The following is a 23,019-nucleotide window of genomic DNA, read 5'->3' as shown; positions in this document are numbered from 1 at the left end:
CGGGGCGCACCCGGGCTGGGGCGGGGCAGGCCCAGGGACGAGGCGGGTCCGAGGAGGGGGCTGGTGCGGGGCTGCCCCAGCTTGGCCGGCCACGGAGCAGGGCGCGTGGCGCCGTGCGCACGGCGCGGGGGCTGCGAACAAAGGGCCCCCGGTGGCACAGGGGGCACCGCAGCGCGCGGACCCCGACCTTCGCCCAGCCCCAGCCCGGCCCCATCCCTGGGCGCGGCGCCCCCGCGGAGCCGAAAAATGTGGGGCGCCCTGCTCTGCCCGTTGCTTGGGCGCCTGCTTCTGCTCCTGTCGCCGCGGGACGGCGTGTGCGCCACGCCCCAGGCCCCGTGAGTTGCCCCGGGCAACGGAGGAGGTTGGCTGTCCTCGGGGAGGGGGTCCCGGAGACCGGCTCAGAGAGGTGCAACGACCTGTCCAAAGCTACACAGCCTCCGCGCTGGGCGGGACCTGGAGTCTTGTCCCCTGACTCCCAGGGGTCGGACTGGAAGGGGGCGCCCTGACCTTCAGAGGTGACCCACGGAGGTACAGGGAGCCCCCAGAGCTAAGGCTGCGAGGCCAGTGCCTCCTCCCCACCTCGCCCCTTTGGTGTGACGGGGGCTGTCTTCCTGGGTGGCTATTTCGAGTTGTCCGTGGCATGGAGGTAAGAGGTGCGCGTCTTGGCCGGGAAACCAGAGGAGAGCCCTACCGTTCCGTTTTCCTTGGGAGGGCGTGGTGGCGGAGAGGGAGTGTTTGTTTGGCTTCCACATTTTTCTTGAAGTTTGACTACAGAGCTGCTGCTGAGGAGGTGAATTAACTAGCTGCTAAGGAGAATTTCCCAGGAGTTGGCTTCACGGGGAGTATTACCACACCTGCCGAGTTGGGGTGAGCCCTGCAAGGCTGTGGGTTCGGGGGGGCTGCCCGGAGCTGCCGGAGCTCAGCCGTGTAGTCCGGCTTCAGCTTTGATGAGGTGGCTTGTTCCAGCAGCGCTTGCTTAGGAGTTCCCAGAAAACAGGTCAACCGTGGGACGAGGTGGGTGGGTGGTGTCGCTACCAGCCACGGTGCCTTTGGGATCACAGTTTGAAAAGTAAGACACCATCCTGGGCTTTGAGCAGTGGGATTTACCTCCCCTGGGCCTTGTGACATTGGAATCCAGCAAATTTTTGTCCGGATCTTAAGGCATCCCTTAAAATAGAGGTCTTCAGCCAGGGGGAGATGATTTTTGCTTCCCTGGGGTCATTGGGTAATACTAGGGGCGTTTTTGGTCCACATCGAGGGGGAATCAATGCTGCCCGAATCTACTAAGTGGAGGCCGGGGATGCTGAGAAACATTTGGCCATGCACAGATCCACCCCCACCACACAGCTTGACTGGGCCCTAAATTACAGACCCTGCCTTATAGAGACCAAGTGTCTCTGGGTTGCAGAGTTTCAAACCGTTCTCAAGAGTGTTTGCCTCTAACTAAAGTCATCCTGGGACGTTACCTTCTGTCAAGGAAAATGGGATCCCTGTGTGGGTCGAGAAGTGCTAGGAAGTGAAGTTGCAAAATTACTGACCTGGGGTTCTAGATTAGTCGGCCTCTAAGCCAGAGCCGTGGCCCACCCACTAGAGTGATTGGGGTTTAGGAATAGCCCTGGATACCCACTTCTGTGACCCATGTGATTTTTTTTTTAAAAGATTTTATTTATTTATTTGAGAGAGAGTGAGAGAGAGAGAGAGCACAAAAGCAGGGGGATGGGCAGAGGGAGAGGGAGAAGCAGGCTCCCTGCTGAGCGGAGAGCCCAATGCAGGGCTCAATCCCAGGAGCCTGGGATCATGACCTGAGCCGAGGGCAGATGCTTAACTGACTGAGCCACCCAGGTGCCCTGACCCATGTGATTCTTGCATGAGGAATCCCTGACCCCAGAAAGCAGCACGGATTTGCACATTGTCATAAGACCAGTACTGTTGAGGGCGCCTGGGTGGCTTGGTCCATTGGGCATCTGCCTTCTGCTCAGGTCATGAACCCAGAGTCCTGGGATTGAGCCCTACATCGGGCTCCCTGCGCGGCGGGGAGCCTGCTTCTTCCTCTGCCCTTCACCCTGCTTGTGCTCTCTCCCGCTCATTCCCTCTCTCAAAGAAATAAATAAAATCTTAAAAAAAAAAAAAAAAAAAGACCAGTACTGTCTTCTCTTTACCAAACACCACCTTTCCCAGGCCGGGACCTTCTGAGACCTTCTGACACTGAAACCAGTGTCAGTCCTGATGCCGGGGGCGGGGGGGGGGTGCATCAGCTCACCAGGGCTTAGCTGGCAAGCATCCCAAGAGCTGCAACGCCTGAACCTCAGGGAGAGTTAATTTGGTTCTGTTGGGTTCTCTAGGCCCTTTGGGTGAAAAATCTAACTGAGATCTGGATACAGGCTTAAAGACGTGACCAAGGAGCATGAACATGTGGCTTGTCTATTCCCTGAATGCTCTTCCATGGTCTGCGTGTGCTATGTGGGAGGTCCTGGGGATCAGCTGGGAGCTAGATGGAAAGATTATTCCTAGAGGGGCCTGAGGTCCTGCTGCAGAGGGCAGGACACATAGGAAGCCAGAGGCCTTGCACGCCCGGGCCGGTGTTGGGATTAGATAATACACGGCACTACCTAGTGTGACCAGGATTGCTGCTCGCTGTGTGAACTGCTGAGGCCGGACACTGCGCGTGGGAGCTCAGGGAGCTCCCTGCACGCTCTGGTGGGTGCTGGAGCCAGCAAGACACTACACAGCACGTACAGAACAAGAGTTCCCATGCTCGAGGCAGTATATGTCTCCCCCACTGTCACTGCTTGCACGCCCCATTGGCATGAGAATCCGAGAGAATACCTAAGACCCAGGATCTGTCTACATTCTGGTCAGTGCTGGACCTGGCCAGTGCCTTCACGAGCCCCAGGGTCGCTGACGTGCCAGATGATGCAGTCACATGCCCAGGATGAATGCATGCTCTGTGCACGGCCCAGGCCAGACGCTGCGCGTAGAAACCCGGTCATCGCGGGTGGTGGTTGTTGCTGGAGTCGGTCGGAACACTGGACCCCCGGGTCGTTACTGGTTCCGGTCATTGCTGGATGTGGGCTGGGTGCTTACAAAAGTAGGGTCTTGGCACATTCTCATCAGTGCTGGAGTTACATAGGAAGTACATGGTATGTCCCGAGGTCCTTGCAGGCTCCGGTCAGTCCTGAAGTGGGACAGTCCATGTAGGAAGCCAGAGTGCGTGAGCTCTGGCCACCGTTCAAGCTGGACAGAGCATGGTGGGCTCCCAGGGTCAGTGCTGCGGCCGGACAGTACCCGACAGGAGCCCAGTGTGTCTTTTAAAATGCCAGATTTTTCATGAAGTTTTAATGAAGTCCAGTTTATCAATGATTTCTTTGATGGATCGTGCTTTTAGTACCTTGTGCATGAAATCTTTGCCTAACCCAGGCTCCCGAAGCCATTTCTCCTGTTTTCTCCCAACACTCTTTTAGTTTTATGCTTGCTAGATCTCTGACCCAGTTTGAGTTCACCTCAGTGTATGGCGTTCCGTCAGGGTCTAAATTCGTCTCTGTGTGTGTGGACGTCCGGTTGTCCCAGAAAGGATTTTTGAGACCCGCACATCTCTCCTACTCTCATTGCCTGGCTTAGTGTTTTCCCTTTTGCCTGTTTCCTCCTGGTGCCTGCAGTTCTCTGCATGGCTGGGTTTGTGCTGCCTTTGCCGTCTGGGCTCTTGGTGCTTGCTTTTGCATTGTGAGCAGTTTTCATGGTTAGAGATGAATGAGACTTTCTGATTATCCGTGGAAGGTTGTAGAACACTAGGGGCAGGAGCTCAGGTGGGGAGGACCTGTGTGCCTCTGGTCAGGTGCCCTAAGGGCACCCCAAGGTTCTCCCCTGTCTGTGGGATCTTCGGCATGTTCCTTCTCCTTCTGAAGCAACAGCTTGCCCATCTGGAAAGTAAGATAATGTTCTCTACCTTCCAGGAGTATCTTCACAGTTGGTGAAGCTGAGGATTTTCAGGAAGAGAGGCCTGTTTTGCTGCCACTGTTTACAGAGCTCTTCCTGTTTCGGGCCATTTAGTTTATTTTCAGGGTTTTGTTCTTATGATTAACGCTACAGGAAGCTCCTTGTTTCTTTCCACTGAGTTCTGGAATCTGGCTGCCTGGGTTTGAATCCTAGTCTCTTGCTGGCTCAGGCACGTGGCTTGGCTTTCCAGGGCTTAATTTCTGACTCTGTAAATGGCTTTTTGGCGCTTGTCACAGGGTGGCTGTGAGGATGAAGTGGGATCCTGCCAGTTACTCAGGAGAGTGGTTCACAGTGTTGGTGCGGCACTCGCAAAGGTCCTGTGGCAGAATGCACTGACTGCAAACTGAGTGACCTTCACTGAGGCTCTCCTTTCCTACAGGGCCTACTTGATTGCTGCGCCCTCTGTCTTCCGCTCGGGAGTGGAGGAAGTCATCAGTGTGACCATCTTTAACTCCCCCCGGGAAGTCATGGTCCAGGCTCAGCTGGTGGCCCAGGGCGAGGCGGTGGTGTGGAGCCAGGGAGCCATCTTGGGTAGGTCCCTGGGGTGCCTGACCAGGGCTTCCTCTCCCTTGGCAAAGTGGCCTTCGTGGCTCAGGCAGTGTGGGCATTGCTTTGCTTCTCTTCCATCCCAACTCCCATCAGGGGAAGGAGAGCAGATTTCTTTTCCCCCCACTTTTCAGATGGGGAGAGTGAGACCCAGGAGGGGCAGCCACCTGCCCTGTCTAGGAAATCAGGGTGCATCATTTCTCTGCAGCCCAGGTTCCGTGGGTGCAGATCTGGATGGAGTCGGGCATCCTTCTGGCTGGAGGTGGGACTGGGGCCCAGAGGGACTCTCAGGACCGCTTCAGACCTTTGGTCGAGCTTCTAGCGCTCCTGTGGTGTTAGGTGCCGGATAACAACAGTGCGGGCCTCCTGGACAAAGGTGGTGAGAGCAGGGAGCTGCCTCAGGGCCTGTAATCCAGCAGGGAGACACCTGATTCCTCACGCAGTGTGTGATTTGGCCACAGGAGACACAGACGGATGATGTCGGGTTCCTAAGGCCAGCGAGGCAGCACCTATCCCACAGGGAGATGAGGGAGAGGCTGGCCTGGAGGGGAAACCAGGAGAGGGCTTGGGTAGGCAGGAGTGCAGGCAGTCCTGACTCTGTGGGTCACCCCAAAACTCACATCAAGTTGGCTTCAGCAACTAAGCGTTTATGGGCTGTCATAACTCGGCAAGTCCACTGGCATCACTGGCTGTGGTCTCCCAGCCCCACTTGAGAACCGGCCTGCGTCTCCCTGAAGCTGAGAGAATGACAAGTTCTCCAACCCGCTGAGAAATGTCCCAGCATTCTCTCTGATTGGCCTAACTTGGGTCATGTATTCAATCCTGACCCAACCCCTCTGTCCAGGGGGTAGGCCTATGCTGATTGGCCCATTTGGGGTCATGTGCTCAACCCTGAACCAATCGCTGTGACTGGGGAAGGCCTATGTAGATTTTCGCAGAGCCCCAAGAGAGATGGGTGGAGCCGCACCAACCCTCCTGAACTGGGAGCTGGGCAGGTTTCTCCCCCCAAGGAAACTGGGGTTCTGCTAGTAAAAAATGGGGAATGGATACTGGGAGGCAAAAACAGTAAATCACGTCTTAGAAAGCCTGGACAGGTGTCACAATGGTAAATATTTCGGCTTGGGTCAAGAGAGGGGTGATGGGAAAACAGATCTCCTGGAGGGAGGTCTATTGGGGACCTCAGTCTCCTCTTCTTTCTCTCTTCCCTTCTTGTTCCACTTCCCTGGACTCTTCTCTTTCCTCCCCTTACAGCACACCTTGGGCATGGGGCCAGGGGTGAAGTGAATTATTAAGTATGCAGGCTGGCCAGCTTTCCCCTGAATAGTTCGGTTTTGTCCATCCCCTCTGGCCTTCAGGCTCTCTCACCAGCTTGGAGGAAACCTCTCACTTTTCCCAATCCCAGCCCAGATGGGCATGACCCACAGACAATCCCTCTGGGTTGAGAAGGCCCCCAGTTATAAGGCTGCAGCTCAGGGAGGTAGGCAAACCCAGCTTCCAATTTAACTGTTTTCATTTAATTTTTATTTTTTAGATAAAGGGACAATCAAACTGAAGGTAAGCTATGAATTTTTAACATCTTACTGAACCCTACCTTGGAAGTAATTGATTTGGAATGGAACAAGAGAAGTTTCATGTGTGGTGAGAAAAATCATTAGTGGTGATGTCAGCAATGAATAATGAAGAAAAAATTGAGAAAAGGAGAAAACTCATCCATAATCCCATCCCCCTGTACTTTTCACTTTCTCATGTTTCCCGTAAATCCTCATCCACATAAAGACATTTCTTTCATAGTTGCAATTAAAGGGTAGACCCCCTTTCACTTCCTGCTATTTTCTCTTAACGCGCTGTGTAAACATACTTCCATGTGTTCCAATCTCTATAATAGTAATTTGCCTCCTATTGTTAACCGCATCCTATCCCATCTCTTTTATGTACTAATTTATTAACCCTCTCCACCTTGTACGTGGTTAGATTTTTTTAAAGATTGTTTTCAGGGTTTTGATAACATAATCCAAACATTGCAGGCACTTTTGCACATAAAGTTGTCTTAGCATTCTTTCTTTCTTTCTTTCTTTCTTTCTTTCTTTCTTTCTTTCTTTCTTTCCTTCTTTCTTTCTTTCTTTCGTGAGATTTTTTTAATTTATTTGACAGAGATAGAGACAGCCAGCGAGAGAGGGAACACAAGCAGGGGGAGTGTGAGAGGAAGAAGCAGGCTCATAGCGGAGGAGCCTGATGTGGGGCTTGATCCCGTAACGCCGGGATCACGCCCTGAGCCGAAGGCAGACGCTTAACCACTGTGCCACCCAGGCGCCCCTTAGCATTCTTTTTTTAAAAGATTTTATTTATTTATCTGAGAGAGTGAGAGAGAGTGCATGCACATGCGCGTGCATGTGTGGGCATCTGTGGGGGTGGGAGGTAAAGGGGGAGGGAGAAGCAGGCTCCCCGCTGAACAGGGAGCCCGATGTGGGCCTCGATCCTGCGACTCTGGGATCATGACGTGAGCTGAAGGCAGATGCTTCACCGACTGAACCACCCAGGTGCCCCCAAGATGTCTTAGCATTCTGAATGCCTGCCTTAGGCTGAACACCCCGAAAGAAGAATGACCAGTTTAGGAACCAAGCCTCGTGCTTGGTCCTGCTTTGTCTTTCAAGACACAGCAGTCCCCCTGCACGGCACCACCTGTGACGTAGTAGAGACCAAATTTCCCACAGCTTCACCAGCATTGAATATTATTATTTTATGAACCAGACCACACCATAGGTAATTCTCTGAGGTGGGTTTTTAAACTGGAGTCTTTGGATTTCAAGGGGTTCACAAGCCCTGAAATTGTAGGCATTTTCTGGGTTAGCTGTTCCTTAACTTTTTTTTTTTTTAAAGATTTTATTTATTTATTTGACAGAGATAGAGACAGCCAGTGAGAGAGGGAACACAAGCAGGGGGAGTGGGAGAGGAAGAAGCAGGCTCATAGCGGAGGAGCCTGATGTGGGGCTCGATCCCATAACGCCGGGTCACGCCCTGAGCCGAAGGCAGACGCTCAACCGCTGTGCCACCCAGGCGCCCCAGCTGTTCCTTAACTTTTATCAGGCACTCAGAGGAGTCCCGGAATGAACGGGTGACATCAAGAGTCATTCTGAATTACAGCGTGCCCTCCCCCAGTGATCCGTACCAAGTCTGAAGCGGTTCCTCTCCTCTGCAGGGTGTCCCTAGTGCCTGAGCGCTGTGGGACAGAGGCCTTCCTGCCTTACTGACAACAGTAGAACTTTTTCTCTAAGGCAGCAGCTCTCAGCCGGTGGGGATGTTTGCCCTACCCCCGCCCCCCCGGCCCCAGGACATCGGGCAGTGTCTGGAGACCTTTTTGGTTGTCACAACAGGGGAGGGCACCTCCTGGGTGCTCAGCACCGCCCCCCCCCCCCCCAGTGCTCAGGACAGCCTCCATGACCAAGAAAGAGCCAGCCCTAGATGTCAATAGTTGGGAAGCACTTGATAAGTCCCCCAGAGCTGCCCTTTGAGCAGATCGGCTTCCTTGTGAATCAGAAAGCCGGGCCGCACTGGACAGGGGTTAAGATCATGCATGATCCTTGCCCACTGCTCCTCAGAAGGGACACTTCACAGGATCGGTGCTGTGGCTTTGTAGAAGAGACCAGCGAAGGGCTGTATAATTCTAGGAGAGACGGGGCCAGGGGAATCTTCAGACTAGAGACTCCAAAAAAAGGTCTTGGGATCCTTAGCTCTTAGAATAGCTTCTGATGAGCAATGCTCAGCTTGGGCAGGGGGGATTCTGGCCCCTCAGGGAACACTGGCAGTGGCTGGAGACATTTCTGGTTGTCCTAACTGGGAGAGGGTTGGTCCTACTGGCATCTGGTGGGTGGAGGCCAGGGATGCCGCTCAATGCCGTGAAATGATGGGGCACCCTACCCTGCAAAGAATGATCCAGTCCTAAGTGTCATTGGTGCCAACGTTGAGAAACACTCTGTTGTTCGCAAAGCTCTGTGGTCTGCCTGCAGGTGCCCACGGACGTCCGGGGCCAGGCCCTCCTGCAGGTGTGGGGCCGCGGCTGGCGGGCGGAGGAGGGCCCCCTCTTCCACAACCAGACCTCCGTGACTGTGGACGGCCGGGGCGCCTCCGTGTTCATCCAGACCGACAAGCCGGTGTACAAGCCCCGGCACCGAGGTGGGCAGCTCGCGCAGGCTGTGGGGAGGGGAGGGCCAGCCATGGCCGGAGCTGCCACACGATGGTCTCCTTCCCTTCCAGTGCTCATAAGCATCTTCACTGTCAACCTGAACCTGAGGCCCGTCAGCCAGAAGGTGAGATCGGCTTCTAAAACCCTGTGCCTGGAACACATCCGCCTGGGACCACCTGGCCAGGGGCACTGCCAGCCTCTGGTCTTTCTCCCCCATTCTTTCCAGTTTCGACCTCCGTTCTGGGTTTTGTCCTGTGGCTCCAAGTCCCCTGGGGAGCCAGGGGGAGGTCTGTGGGACAGAGGGAGGCCAGAGCACTGCGGGCGTGTGGCACATGCTCAGAGGGCTGGGGGCCTGCAGGGGGCTGTGCTCACTGCCTGTCTGTCTGTGTTGCAGCTGGAAGCCTACATTCTGGTGAGTGGCATGTGACCCCCTCCGCTCTGACTCGGGCCCGGTAGCCTGCTCTCTGTCTTCCCCGATCGTCTGCTGCCGAGGTAGTCCCTGCCTGTCCCAGCGCTTCACGAGGCTGGGACGGGGTCCATCCCGGGCCCCAGATCTGCCCTGGGGCAGGCTAAGCACATGTCTGTTTGCCTCTGTTGATTTGCACCCAGCTTCTTAAATGAGGAGCAGACCCGGCCCCTTTGTCCCTGTGTCCTCAGACCAGTGCCTTCTGTGCCCCGAGCTTTCATTTGCTCCCGTATACGGCTCCTCTGGGGACCTGCCCTCCACGCTTGTCCCACCCTAGAGAGAGGGCTCGAAGGGTGCACACGTGTGCCGGGCACACACTGGCTGGCCTGAGTTGACTACGGGTGTTTGTCCGCCGCAGGACCCCAGGGGCTCGAGGATGACGGAGTGGAGACACTTGGAGCCATTCTGCTGTGGTAAGCCTCTTCCTATCCCCTCCCCTTTCTCCTTCTGCAGTTTTGGGGGGCAGATGCAATAAATCTCCAGGGAGACTGGATTGTGCTCTCAGTGCACCCGTTCCTGCAGCATCACATCCCACCCATGCTTCTCTGGCCCCGGCATCCAGCTGGGGCTCCTGCACATAACTTGAGGCCTTTGGGGGAACGTCAGGGTCTTGTTTGTCGGCACCCCCCGTCTTCCTCCCACTGCAGGTCTTCCACCTCTTCATCCCCTTGGGGGGTCCTGGACCCCGAGTGCCTCTGTGAGTGCAGGGCCTAGATCTAGGAGGCAGGTGGGTTGTGCTGGTTTATGCAGTGTCACACTTCTGGGTCCCCTGGTCTGGCCTTGAGCCTTCTTTCCTGTTCTGAGATACTCTGGGAGGGCTGACAAGCAGGGACAGGGCTTCTGTGACTGTCCTTCCTTGAATTCCGAGCCTGGGGCTGTAGGGGCCACGTGGAGCCAAGGGCAGGACACTTGGACTCTCTTGGTGACCCATCCCGCCTTCTTGCCTGGCACTCGGCCTGCTTTCCTCTACTCTACCCGCCCCATCGGGCCTTTCGCTCCCTCTCACTGTCTTCCTACCAGCAGATATCTGCTGGGCACTGAAGTGGGTGCTGACAAAGGGTGAACTTTCTGCCCAGTGGGGGAAACAGACATTAAACCGTGCGATAACATCTGCCATGATGAGTGCTAGCAAGAAGTACAAACTCAGAGAGGGCAAAACGGGGTTCTTGCCCAGCCTGGGGAAGCAAAGACAATCCTGGAAGGCTGCCTGGAGGAATAGCCTTTCCAGCAACAAAGTGGAGAAGGAGCAGAGGTTAGCCAGGCTAAACGAGGGGCCAGGGAATGTGTTCCAGACAGAGGCCCAGCATGCAGGAGGCCCAGTGGATGGCAGGGAGAGTGAGGCCGGGCACAGGAGGGAGGCCCCACGTGTCAGGAGTGCTGACGCCAGAAGCAGCAGTGAGCCCAGGGGGCCTCTCGGGCTGCAGGGAGGTGTATGGACTTGATCTTCAGAACACAGGGGAAGGGAATGCCTGGGCCCCCATTTAAAAAACTCCTTGAGATAAGTGTAGACCAGGGGTTCTCAACTGGTGCAGTTTTGCTCCCGTCCTGGGGAGTGACTGGTAATGTTGACCACGGACTAATGAGGCCCCATAGAAAAGGTATGTTGGTGACATACACCCCCAAACGTCCTCTGACCTTCGAAGGCTCAGAATATGTGAGGAAAGAGACCTTTTGCCGTCACGCCAATTTCACAGTGACGGAGAGGAGCGGTGGGGACTGTTGTAGTCTCTGGGTTTTCTCCGGAGTCCCGCTGAGCTGCTCTCACGGTGTCACTGTTGGGGACAGGCAGAGCAAGTGCCACTCGGGAGTGACCGATACCCATGCGGCATTTGGAGTCTTTGCGCCATTGAGATTCCTCCCTTGGAGCCTCGTGGAAAATCCCAACTCTCCTCCCAGCGTGAAAACAGCTCCTGTCGGGGTTCCGAGGAACGGACCCAAAGCCAAAGCTGCCTTGTCTGTCTGAGGCTGGTGGCATTTCTTGGGGCCCATTTGCAGGGAGAGCGGTGCTCCATCTTGAAGCCTGTTCAGAATCTGTGCTCAGTTTGGGCAGCAGTAACCGCCTGGTGGGCGGGGCGGTGGGGGGGTGCGGATTCTGCCCTCAGGAGACCTTAGCATTATGTGGGAATATTTGGGGTTGCCGTGACTTGGGGGGAGGAGCTACTGGCATCTAGTGCGTGCAGGCCAGCGATGCCGCGTGATGTCTTGGGATGGACAGGGCAGCCCCCAACCATGGAGTATGGTCGGGCCTGGCTGGCTCTCTGCACACGCTCTTGCCCCAGGATGACCGGTCGTCTCTCTGTGCACAGGTGTGGCCAACATGACCTTCCCCCTGTCTGACCAGCCGGTGCTGGGAGAATGGTTCATTTTTGTCGAAATGCAAGGCCACGTGTACAACAAGTCCTTCGAAGTTCAGAAGTATGGTAAGCTGGAGAATCTTAACAATCTTAGGATTTCACATCTGGGCAAAACCACAGACCCGGTGACATCGCCGGTGATGGGGGAGCACGGCAGCAGCCCCATGGGCTGGGACTCCGGGCAGAGAGCTGGGCACTTTGTCATTTCCCTTTTGGAAGAATTATCATAAATCACACGTAACAAAATTTGCCCTCTTCACTATTTGTAAGTGTACAGTTGTGCGGTATTAAGGACATTAGTGTTGTTGGGTAGACATCACCACCCTCCATTTCCAGAACATTTTCATCTTCCTGGACTGAAACTTGGTCCCCAGGAAACACTAACTCCCGTCCCCTTCCCCAGCCCCTGGCCCGCCTGCCGTCCTGCTTCCTGTTTCTATGACTGACTCGTTCTGGGCCTTTGTGGTATTTGTGCTTTTGGGTCTGGTGTATTTCACTCAGCATGATGTCCTCCAGGTCCATCCATGTCGTAGCCTGGGTCAAAATTCCCTTCCTTTTTATTTTTTATTTTTATTATTTTTAAAAGATTTTATTTGTTTATTTGACAGAGAGACCACAGGCAGGGGGAGCAGCAGGCAGAGGGAGAGGGAGAAGCAGGCTCCCCGCTGAGCAGGGAGCTAGATGCCGGGTCTCAGTCCCAGGACCCAGAGACAATGACCTGAGCCGAAGGCAGGCGCTTCACCGACTGAGCCACCCAGGCGACCCCTCCCTTCCTTTTTAAGTCCACTTCTTTTGGTTCCTTCGTCGTCATCCCGACCCTGTGCACAGATGGGGGAGCTGAGACCTTGAGAGCCATTCAGGAAATGGCTCCAGTAACAGGAGCTGGGGACAGAACATGGACCAGAGCCACTTACTCTGCTTCTGTGCTGAAATTCTCCCTTAACCTGGTCAGGGGTTTCTCTTTTCAAGAAGAAGTCCCCAGAAGGAAAGGCTGTAGAGGGCAGGGCTGTTGGTTGCAAGTGGCAGAAGCCCAGTGCAGACTCTGGAAGTAAAAGGAAAGGAATTTATGGCCTTGTGTCATAAGCTGGAAGGACCAGCTTCTTCCCGTTTCCTCCGTGCAGCTTCCCGGTGTCCGGGTGTCCGTCCCTCCTCTCCAAGCTGCCCAGGGTGACCAGATGGCTGGCCGCTCCCTGGGCTGAGCCACTCATGCACCTCTGGGCCAGGCTGCACACACAGCAAATGGCCTTAAAATGATGAGATGTGGGCCTCTCAGGAGAAAACAAGTGCGCGTCCCCGCAAAGTAGGAAAGAGATGTGGGTCAGCAAAATCCCCAGAATGCTGCCGGTGCTCAACGAAGGGTGGGGGTGTGGATTCCTGTGGTGTTGGCCTCGCGGTGGCCCCGGGCTGCGGCTTTGCTGTTACCCCTCCCACAGCTCCAGGACTTTCTGAGGCCACCCCAGCGGTGGAAGCCGCCCTTCCCTCTCTCTGCTCTCTCCTTCAGTGTTGCCGAAATTTGAGCTCCTTATTGACCCGCCCCCGTATATCCGGGACTTGGACACATGCGAGAAGGGCACTGTGCGGGCCAGGTGAGAAAGAGGGGGTCAGCAGGGGCGAGCCCCTCCCCTTGTGGGCACGCCCCTCCCGGGACACGCCCCCGAGACACTCCCCCCGAGACACGCCCCCAAGGGCATGCCTCTTCTCCCTCAGACACGCCCCTCTTGGAGGAGTAGCCCTCTTTTCCCACCCTGTTCCCCTCCTCCTGGGGCACACCCCTCTCTCTCCCCTTCCAGTGTCTCCCCTTTTCCTTGCAGACAGTACCCACAACAAATGGGCTGACCCGCAAGGGAGTTCTTGAAGGGGTTGCCTGTCTCATGACCAGGCTAATAACCAGCTCCAAAGTGAAGGTTGACCAGAAGGTGTCCTGTCCCTTTCCCAGGGCCCCCCAGGGAGAGTCCTCCAAGGCTTGTGTTCCTGCCCAGCTCTGCCACCTACTAGAGCTTACGGTTGAGGTTGGCTCTCCTGCCCTCAGCTCCTCCAGCTGTGTGGTTTTTTTGTTTCTTTTTGGGTGTGTGTGTGTGTGTGTTTTTAAATAATCTCGCCTGTTAACATGGGGCTCGAACTCATGACCCTGAGATCAAGAGTGCCCCCGCTCTACTGACTGAGCCAGCCAGGTGCACCAGCTACGTGTTTTAAAATTGAAAGATGTTGTCAACTATATTCAAATAAGTTTTAGAAAAGCAAAATAAAATCCAAGGATGTGTTGGGTACACACACCTTTTTTATAGTTTAGAAAATACTATCAAAACGCCTGGTGTTACTTTTTAATTCACTGTGATCTGCCATCTTGCTCCTGGGCCCCTGTAAGCAGGTGCCCCCTCTGCATAAAGTATGACAAATGTACACTTAAGTTTTACCAGCATTCTCTGAGAGGATAGTTTTATTCCCATTCTCTGGGTGAGGAAACCAAGCGGTCTGATCCCTGGTTCAAAGTTGAATTCACCAGAGCACTTAGGCCCAGGCTTCCCTGGTGCCCATGGTTATTCAATCCTCTGTACTGTCCTGCTTCAACAAGTGCCAGGCTCTCTGACCCTTGGTCTCTTTTTCTGTCAAATACAAGTCTTGGTGCAGAGGATTGCAGGCCCCTATGCTCGCCTATCTGTGCTGACGCCGGGCTATGGGAAGGGCTATAGGCACAGAATGTAGGATGGGGAAACACCACTGTATCAGCTGGGGCTTGGCCTTCCTGAGGCTGACCCCTCCCCTCCCCTGCTGCTCCGTGTGCAATTAACCCCCTTTGTTGTTTTGTTTCAGGTATACCTTTGGGAAACCTGTCTCAGGGACCTTAACCATCAATATGACTGTAAATGGCGTGGGGTACTACAGCCAGGAGGTGGGGCGCCCCGTCCTCAGAACCACAAAGGTGAGGAGCAGAGACCCCATGCTGCTTACCCAATGGATCCCTTCCTACAGGGCCTGCCCTTGGCTTCAGATCCATGATCATTTATTTTATTTTACTTTCTAAAGCAGTTTATACGGTGAGGATTTTCCCAGTGGTAAAATTCCCGCAGGCTGATCACGGAGACCTTAGGAAGTATAAAAAAAGAAGAAATAAAGGTGATTTGATCTCTGACAGATAGACACAACTACTATTGGTATATTGATGTGTTTCCTCTCAGAACATTATGTGCGAAGGTTTTTTGTTTTTTTTTTTAAAGATTTTATTTAGTTATTTGACAGAGAGAGACACAGTGAGAGAGGGAACACAAGCAGGGGGAGTGGTAGAGGGAGAAGGAGGCTTCCTGCTGAGCAGGGAGCCCGATGTGGGGCTCGATCCCAGGACCCTGGGTTCATGACCTGAGCCGAAGGCAGATGCTTAACGACTATGCCACCCAGGCGCCCCTGTGCAAAGGTTTTTTAAGAAATAGTTTTATTGACGGGTCGCTTGGGTGGCTCAGTCGTTAAGCATCTGCCTTCGTCTCAGGTCATGATCCCAGGGTCCTGGGATCGAGTCCCGCATTGGGCTCCACCACTGGAAGCCTGCTTCTTCCTCTCCCACTCCCCCTGCTTGTGTTCCCTCTCTTGCTGTCTCTCTCTCTGTCAAATGAAAAAATAAAATCTTTTTAAAAAAAAAGTTTCATTAAGATATCATTCACATACCATACAATTCCAATACCCACATAGAATTCTTGGTTCTTGGTATATTCAGAGTTGGGTAACAGCCACCACAGTCCAGATTTTGGGTATTTCCAGTCCTCCCCAAATCCCTCATGTGCTTTTGCAATTCATCTGTTTCCATCCCCAGCCCCGGGGCAACCGCTGATCTGCTTTCTGTCTCTATGAATTTGCCCGGTTTGGAGATTCCGTGTACGTGGAATCATGCACTATGCGGCCTTCCGTGTCCGGTTTCTCTCCCTCAGCACCATGTTCTTAAGGTTCATCCACATCCGTAGCAGGTGTCTGAGCTTCGTTCCTTTTTATGGCTGAGTAATAGTCCATTGTATGGATGGAGCACATTGTGTTTTTCTGTTTACCTGTCGATGGATATTTGAGTTTTTCCCACTTTTTGGCTATTACAGATAATGCTGCTCGGAACATTCATGTGTAGGTTTCTCTTGGATGTGGCATTCCTGGGTTGTGTGGTGTGGAACTGAAGAGACTACCCACATAAGAATAAATAGCAAAGGCTATTTATTTGGAGCTTGCTGTAGCAAGGGAGTAGCCACCACCACCCACAGTTGGCAGACTCGAAGCTTTATCGTGAGAAAGAGGGAAGGCTTCAGGTGTGCCCCTACCGGAGGCTGTTGACACCTAACTAGAAGGGGAGCATCCCGTAATGGGTTAGGGGTGCATATTTGGCTTTCTCAGTTGGTTCTAAGAAGTACGGGCAGAATGGGACACCTGGTTGGCTCAGTAGGTAGACCGTGAGACTCTTGATCTTGGTGTCACGAGTTTGAGCCCCACCTTGGGGGTAGAGTTTACTTAAAATGTTTTTTCCTTAAAAAGTGGCACCTGGGGGCGCCTGGATAGCACTGTGGGTTGGGCATCCGACTCTTGGTTTTGGCTCAGGTCGGGATCTCATGGTTGTGGGATCGAGCCCTGCGTCGGGCTCTGCACTCAGCACAGAGTTGGCTTGAGATGCTCTCTCCCTCGCCCTCTGCCCCTTCTGCTCATGCACGCACACACTCTCTCTCTTTCTGAAATTAAATACATAAATCTTTAATAAAATAAAGGAAAAGGGGTGCCTGGCTGGCTCAGTCAGTATTGAGTCAGCAACTCTTTTTTTTTTTTTTTTTTTTTTTTAAAGATTTTTATTTATTTATTTTACAGAGATAGAGACAGCCAGCGAGACAGGGAACACAAGCAGGGGGAGTGGGAGAGGAAGAAGCAGGCTCGTAGCAGAGGAGCCTGATGTGGGGCTCGATTCCCATAACACCGGGATCACGCCCTGAGCCGAAGGCAGACGCTTAACCGCTGTGCCACCCAGGCGCCCCTGAGTCAGCAACTCTTGACCTCAGGCTCGTGAGTTTGAGCCCCACGTGGTGTGTGATGATTACTTAAATAAATAAATCTTTAAAAAAAAATTTTTAAAAATCTAAAAAAAAAGGACAAAAATCAGAGAAGTTGTCAGTAATTTTTTTTTAAAGATTTTATTTATTTCTTTGACAGAGAGACAGCACAAGCAGGGGGAGGAGCAGAGGGAGAAGCAGGCTCCCCGATGAGCAGGGAGCCTGATGCGGGGCTTGATCCCAGGACCCTGGGATCGTGACTTGAGCCAAAGGCAGATGCTTAACTGACCGAGCCACCCAGGCGCCTGAAGTTGTCAGTTATTAATCAAGTCCCAGCCATTTGGGGCTGGTTGTTACAGGGGTTTGTCTTCCTACTGGTTGCTAGACGTGGGGGTCAGACTTCCTTCGTGGCTGGCTCGTAGATAATGGGTTGGCCATTTTTCTATATGGTCCTGCCATGGTCTGTTTGTATATTCGGGGGTAACTAAGTTTAGCCGTTTGAGAAACTCCCAGACTGTTTTCCAAAGTGGCTGCATGACTTCACGTTCCCAAGTATGTAGAGTCTGGGGGTCCTCTGTCTCTGTGGGGCCTCTAGCCCTGGACCCTGTCATCCCTTCTGCTGGTGGTGTTCCTTGCCCTATTCTCTGGTTTATTGAGTAATGTTCTCCGAAGCTGTTTCTGCAAGTGGCTTGTTTGCCAGGCCCCCAGTTGGGTCCTGAGATAGGGGTTGAATGGGGGCGTTCTGTGCCCCAGGAGTGGGAGCGGAGTGAGTGTTCCAAAGTAGGGGTGTCCGGGTTCAAATCGCTGCCCCGCTGTCTGCTGGCGGGCACTCATCTTACTCCAGGGGACATCTTACTCCCTGGGACATTGCTGCATCTCCAGCAAGGGATCCAGTGACCCCCAGCGCTGGTCGGCCGTGTCACTGCGTGTCCCCCTGGCCCTCCAGCCCGTGGACTGTCCTGCACTTCAGATGTGTTTTTGAGAGTCGTTCCTCGAAGCCATTCCAACCCTGAGTGAATACATTCTGTGCGCTTCCTGCCTCCAGATCCACGGCTCCCAGGACTTCGACATCTGTGTGAAGGACATGATCCCCGCCGATGTCCCCGAGCACTTCCGGGGCACTGTCAGCATCTGGGCCACGGTGACCAGTGTGGACGGGAGCCAGCAGGTGGCGTTTGATGCCTCCACCCCTGTGCAGAGGCAGCTGGTGGACGTCCGCTACTCCAGGGACACCAGGAAGCAGTTCAAGCCAGGTCTGTCCTACGTGGGGAAGGTAAGCGCTGAGGACGGGGCCTGGGGCCGGGGTGGGGGGGAGACGTCGGAGGGCGCAGGCTCCGCACTGCCTCCCGCCCCAGCTCCACTCGAGGACCACCGTGAAACCACTGCGGTGGCATCGTGGGTCCGCAGTGGGGACCCTGCTGAAGACGGTGTTCTTTAATTGCACTGTGTAACCTTTGCTCTCAGGGGACCGAGGGCTGTATTGCTGTGTGTGGCAAGAGCTGGTACGCCAGGGGGAGAGGCACTGGACACTTTGTTCCATCTAGAAGGATGGTCCGCTTTATTCAACATAAGCAGACATGCCGGTACCTACAAACCAAGACCCTGGTATATCCATTTATTAAGTCAGTTTCTCTAAGGCAACGTGTTTCTTATCACGGTTGACTTTATTTCTGGAGGAACTAGCATCCAAAGGAATGCCCCCAGAGGCAGATCTCCTGCTCTGAGACAGACTGATTCAGATCCCCTGGGGGAAAGTGGCATTTTGAATAGGCCCCCACCTCCTACCCACCCACCATGCCATTCTTAGACAGGGTCAGGTTTTGGGTGACTAGAAACCCAAGATCCTTGTCTTAATTGCTGAACTGGGCATTTGTGTCCTGTGGGGGCAAGGCCAGTGACAGCCAGTGTCACCCCAGAGGGAAGCTGGCTGCACCCCTGACCCCAGCTCTGCCCACCACCCACATCCCTGGCCCCACTTACCTTCCGTGGGTCACTCATAGGATCCTGGTGGCCTGTCCTCATGCTGCATCCTGCTACTCCCCTTCTGTTCTGAGACCTCCTTCCTCTCTGTGCCCGGGTCCCAGCCCCTACGTGTCTGCACACAGACACACACCTGTGTGCCCCTGGATTTGAGGGTCCCAGCTTGTAAAGAAGCTAAGGCACGAGGAGTGGGGTCGGAGTGTGCGTGAAGAAGGGGCTTGGGCTGTCAGATCAACGAACGGGAGCGTTTCACGTAGGGCCGGGACATTACCCACCGTCTGCACTAAAAAACAGAGCTGTAAGTGGGGATTATGTAGTCTGAAGCCCCCGTCACCTGTCACAAGATATCTGCACAGGCGAGGGACTACTCGAGGGTCCTTTGGGGCCCACAGACCATATTTCTTTCACACCATCCCTGTCGTCGTCTTCTTCTTCTTTTGTTTTAAGATTTTATTTATTTGAGAGAGAGAGAGAGAGCAAGCACACACATGCGCACTTGCGGAAAGGAGCGGCAGAGAGAGAGGGAGAAGCAGGCTTCCTACTGAGCAGGAATCCTGTTGTGGGGCTCGATCCCAGGGTCCTGGGATCATGACCTGAGCCGAAGGCAGACGCTTAACCCACTGAGCCACGCAGGCGCCCCACAATCCCTGTCTTCTGAACCCCTTGTTCTGACTGCCTTTTCTACCTGTCTGAATGAGGTCTGAGCATCACACGGAACTATTTGTAGCATTGCCCGTTCTGTTCCTACCTCAGTGTGGCACCAGGCCAATGGCCAGCACGTGGTGATTCCTACACTGTGATTTGAACATGGGGACCGATGGGATAGAATTCAGAGTGCAGAAATAAATCCACACCCTGGATGGATACTGAGTCCCTGTGTGCTCCCCTAACCGATTGCCTGGGATACCCTGCTCCCAGTTAGCCACCTACAGTTCTCTAGACCAGTAGCCTCCAACTGGGACACACCTGAAGCCTTCCCTATTTCTCACTATAAGGCTTTCCCACTTTACCTGCATTTGAGCCTCTGCCAAACACCAGTGATGGTGGCTGTGACTCCCTTGCTACAGCAAGCTCGGAATAAATAGCCTTTGCTCATTCTCGTTCAGGTGGTCTTCATTTAATTCCACACCACGTGGCCCAGGAGGTCCACTTCTCCATGCAGCACCAGGCTAACGGCCAGCACCTGGTGACTCCTACCTTGTGACTTATTTGCCAAGTCCAAGGTCGTGAAGGTCCTCCACTCTGCCTCCCATCGTCTAAGTGTTTCAAAGTTCTAGCTCTTAACTTTAGGTCTGTGATCCATCTTTAACTTTTGTAGATGGTGTGAGGTAGGGGTTCACCTTCATTCTTTTGTGTGTAAGCACCCAGTCCCATTTGTTGAGGAAATTTGTTGAGGAAACTGTTCTTTCCCCCATTGAATGGTCTTAGCACCCTTATTGAAACCAGTTTGCCACGGATGTGTGCGTTTCTATATGGACTCTCAGTTCTATCCCATCATCGATCTCCATGTCTCTCCTATGGCAGTACCATATTGTCTCGAGTATTGTAGCTTCTCAGTGAGATTTGAAATTGGGATATGTGAGTTCTCCTTTGTTCCTCTTTTTCATGATTATTTTGATTATTTGGGGGTCCTTGCAATTCCTTGTGAATTTTAGGGTCAGCTTGTCAATTTCTGTGAAGAAGTTGGCTGGGATTCTGATGGGGGATTAGATCAGTTTGGGGAGTGGTGCTGCCCTGACCGTGTTGAATCTTTGGTGACTCCTTCCAGGTGGAGCTGTCCTACCCGGATGGCAGCCCAGCCGAGGGCGTGACGGTCCAGATCAGGGCAGAATTGACACCGAAGGACAACATCTACACCATCGAATCTGTGTCCCAGGGAGGGCTGGTGGGGTTTGAAATCCCCTTCATCCCCATGTCAGCCCAACACATGTGGCTGGAGGTGGGTGAGTTGCTTGGACCCTTGTCATTCAGTCACCAGATACAGCCTTGGTGCCTTTCCCAGTCCATGCTTGGGCACCACCTTGGTGGACCTGTGGCCTACTGCTGCCCTGAGGGAGTTTACAGTCTTTGATGGGGAGTTTGGGGGATGGATAACCAGCCCAACCCAGGGCAAGATGGGAGGTCATGGAGAGGTGAGGGCTCCTGGCTCTGTCACGCTGAAGGAGGCTGGCCCGAAAGGATCTCATCATGTGGACTCCTGACCCTGGGGAGTGTCATCCGGACTGCTTCTGGGAAGGTGGAGCAGCATGCAGAGGCCCAGAGGCCTCTGTGTAATTGGGTCCTGCAAGGCCCCGCCAGGCTGAGCCCTTCAGGAAGATACAGAAGAGGGAGCTGGAAGGGTGCACCTGACCTCACAGGGGTGCTTGGGGTTTACCCAGAAGGCAGTATCAGGGGGACAGAGTGATCTGATTTTGGATACCCAGCAGTTGCTCCAGTGACTATAATGGGAGAGTACTGGGGGAGGGGGCCACAGGTGGGCAGACAGGAGGTGATGACAGAGAGGCCACCGAGCCTGGAGCTGTGAGGGTAGAATGGGCAGGACATGGGGTCCCATTGTCAGGGGAGGGAAGAGCAGGAGTGATAGAAGAGAGTGTCCCAGCACCCCTCATCTTGTCTCTGTGACGGGCCCACAGATGCTGGATGGCAGGGAAGGGGTGGGGGGCGGCCTAGAGTAAATGTGTAGGTGGGAGCTGAGGACACTTGGGGTGACAATGGCCTCTGTGGGGTGGCATGTCCTTAAAGACTTTTAACCATCCACGTTGGAAGCTCAAGAGTCTCCAGGCTACAGCCCTTCATCGGGCTACAAATCCCTTATTACAGTCACAGCTTTGTTTCCCTTAATGACTGAAAGACATTCCTTCATTTCCATTAGTCCCCTAGCGATTAAGTAGCAGCAAAGCCTTGAAATGACTACAAATACCAGAATTAGCTGAATAATTTTTTATCTCATAGATACATGTCTAAAAACGAGCTTTTCCCAAAAATGTCCTTTAGTAGGAAGATATTGTTTCTCTGACTAAATATGGTTAGGAAAAGGCCTTTTACTCTTTTAAAAGCAAAACTAATTGTAAATGTGAATTATTTTTAATTTTTAATTTTTTTTAAAGATGTGTTTATTTACTTTAGAGACAGAGCGTAAGCTGGGGGGAGGAGCAGAGGGAGCGGGACAAGCCGACTCCGCGCTGAGTGCAGAGCCCGACGTGGGGCTCGAGCCCGGGACCCTGAGATCACGACCTGAGCTGAAATCAATTCAGACACTTAACTGACGGTGCCACCCCGGCGGCCCTAATTATTATTATTATTATTTTTAAAGATTTTATTTATTTATTCGACAGAGATAGAGACAGCCAGCGAGAGAGGGAACACAAGCAGGGGGAGTGGGAGAGGAAGAAGCAGGCTCCCAGCGGAGGAGCCTGATGTGGGGCTCGATCCCATAACGCCGGGATCACGCCCTGAGCTGAAGGCAGATGCTTAACCGCTGTGCCACCCAGGCGCCCCGGCCCTAATTATTTTTTAACTGAGGGGTAATTGACACATTGCTGTATGTTCCTTTCAGGTGGACGACGTGAGTCCATATTTGCACGTGTCGTGAAACAGTCACCAAGTGAGTGTGGTCAACAGCTGGCACCACACGTAGTTACACGTTTTTCTTTTCTTATCCTGAGAAATTTTGGAGATCTACTCTTAGCAGCTTTCGAATATACAATACAGTTGTGTTAAGTATGGTCACCACGCTGGACGTGCCATCCTGGGGTTTACTTTTTAACTGGTAGTTTGTATCTTTGGCAAACACAATTTTATTACAGTGACATGGCAAATTAGGACCAGCCAAGGAGAGCGAGGCAGGGGCTCCTGGGTGGCTCAGTCAGTGAAGTGGCTGGTCCTGGGTCCTGGGATCGAGTCCCATTATGGGATCTCTGCTCAGCGGGGAGTCTGCTTCTCCCTCTGCTGCTTCCCTTGCTTCTGCTCTCAAATAAATAAATAAAATCTTAAAAAAACCAAAGAGAGCAAGGCAGAGGGTAAGAGCTGGGAGGGTCCCCCATTTCAAACTTCTCGTGCTGTCCCTGTGGAGTCCCTGGGACACCATGCCCTCCCGGCTCATGACGTGGGACATGTGACGGTAGCCACAGAGAACTGTCAGCCAGGGGTGCTCACTCGAGCCCCGGTGTCCGTCGGGGTCCATAATGTAGGCGTGATATAGGCATGAATCGTTGGCTCTGCGACTCAACTGTGGTTCTAGCCAGAGCTCCCTCCCTCGGAGGTCTGGCTGGTAGCACAGATCTCAAAGCCCCAACCCCTTGTCCCTGCCCTGAGTCAGATTGGTAGCACAAGTTACCAGGACACACCGTGCATAACAGAGATACTCTCATCCCTTCGGAGATCCCAGGGCTTTAGAGGCTACCTCCCAGAAACTGGGCACAAAATGGGCCAACTTCTTTATTCTTGATCTCACAGAAGTCTTCGATCTGCACCTCTGGCCTCTCCCTTGCATGG

General features: G+C 53.5%; 1 protein-coding gene across 1 annotated transcript in view; it reads left to right on the top strand.

Annotated features, from left to right (window-relative positions):
• Nucleotides 1-61: 61 nt before the first annotated feature.
• CPAMD8 (C3 and PZP like alpha-2-macroglobulin domain containing 8) overlaps nt 62-23,019 on the top strand; it is an 82,918-nt gene continuing 59,960 nt past the window's right edge. Inside the window, exons 1-12 of the mRNA XM_034658001.1 lie at nt 62-335; nt 4,373-4,524; nt 6,071-6,093; nt 8,544-8,709; nt 8,791-8,843; nt 9,114-9,131; nt 9,544-9,598; nt 11,492-11,605; nt 13,041-13,125; nt 14,351-14,459; nt 17,591-17,818; nt 20,294-20,464. Of these exons, the coding sequence (XP_034513892.1) occupies nt 247-335; nt 4,373-4,524; nt 6,071-6,093; nt 8,544-8,709; nt 8,791-8,843; nt 9,114-9,131; nt 9,544-9,598; nt 11,492-11,605; nt 13,041-13,125; nt 14,351-14,459; nt 17,591-17,818; nt 20,294-20,464 (1,263 nt within the window). The 5' untranslated portion in view covers nt 62-246. The remainder of the gene's footprint in view (nt 336-4,372; nt 4,525-6,070; nt 6,094-8,543; nt 8,710-8,790; nt 8,844-9,113; nt 9,132-9,543; nt 9,599-11,491; nt 11,606-13,040; nt 13,126-14,350; nt 14,460-17,590; nt 17,819-20,293; nt 20,465-23,019) is intronic.

Source organism: Ailuropoda melanoleuca, chromosome 4, assembly GCF_002007445.2.
Source record: "Ailuropoda melanoleuca isolate Jingjing chromosome 4, ASM200744v2, whole genome shotgun sequence".
Classification (NCBI taxonomy): domain Eukaryota; kingdom Metazoa; phylum Chordata; class Mammalia; order Carnivora; family Ursidae; genus Ailuropoda; species Ailuropoda melanoleuca.
The sequence above is the reverse complement of the archived record's forward strand: the minus strand, read 5'-3'. Positions and strand labels throughout refer to the sequence as shown.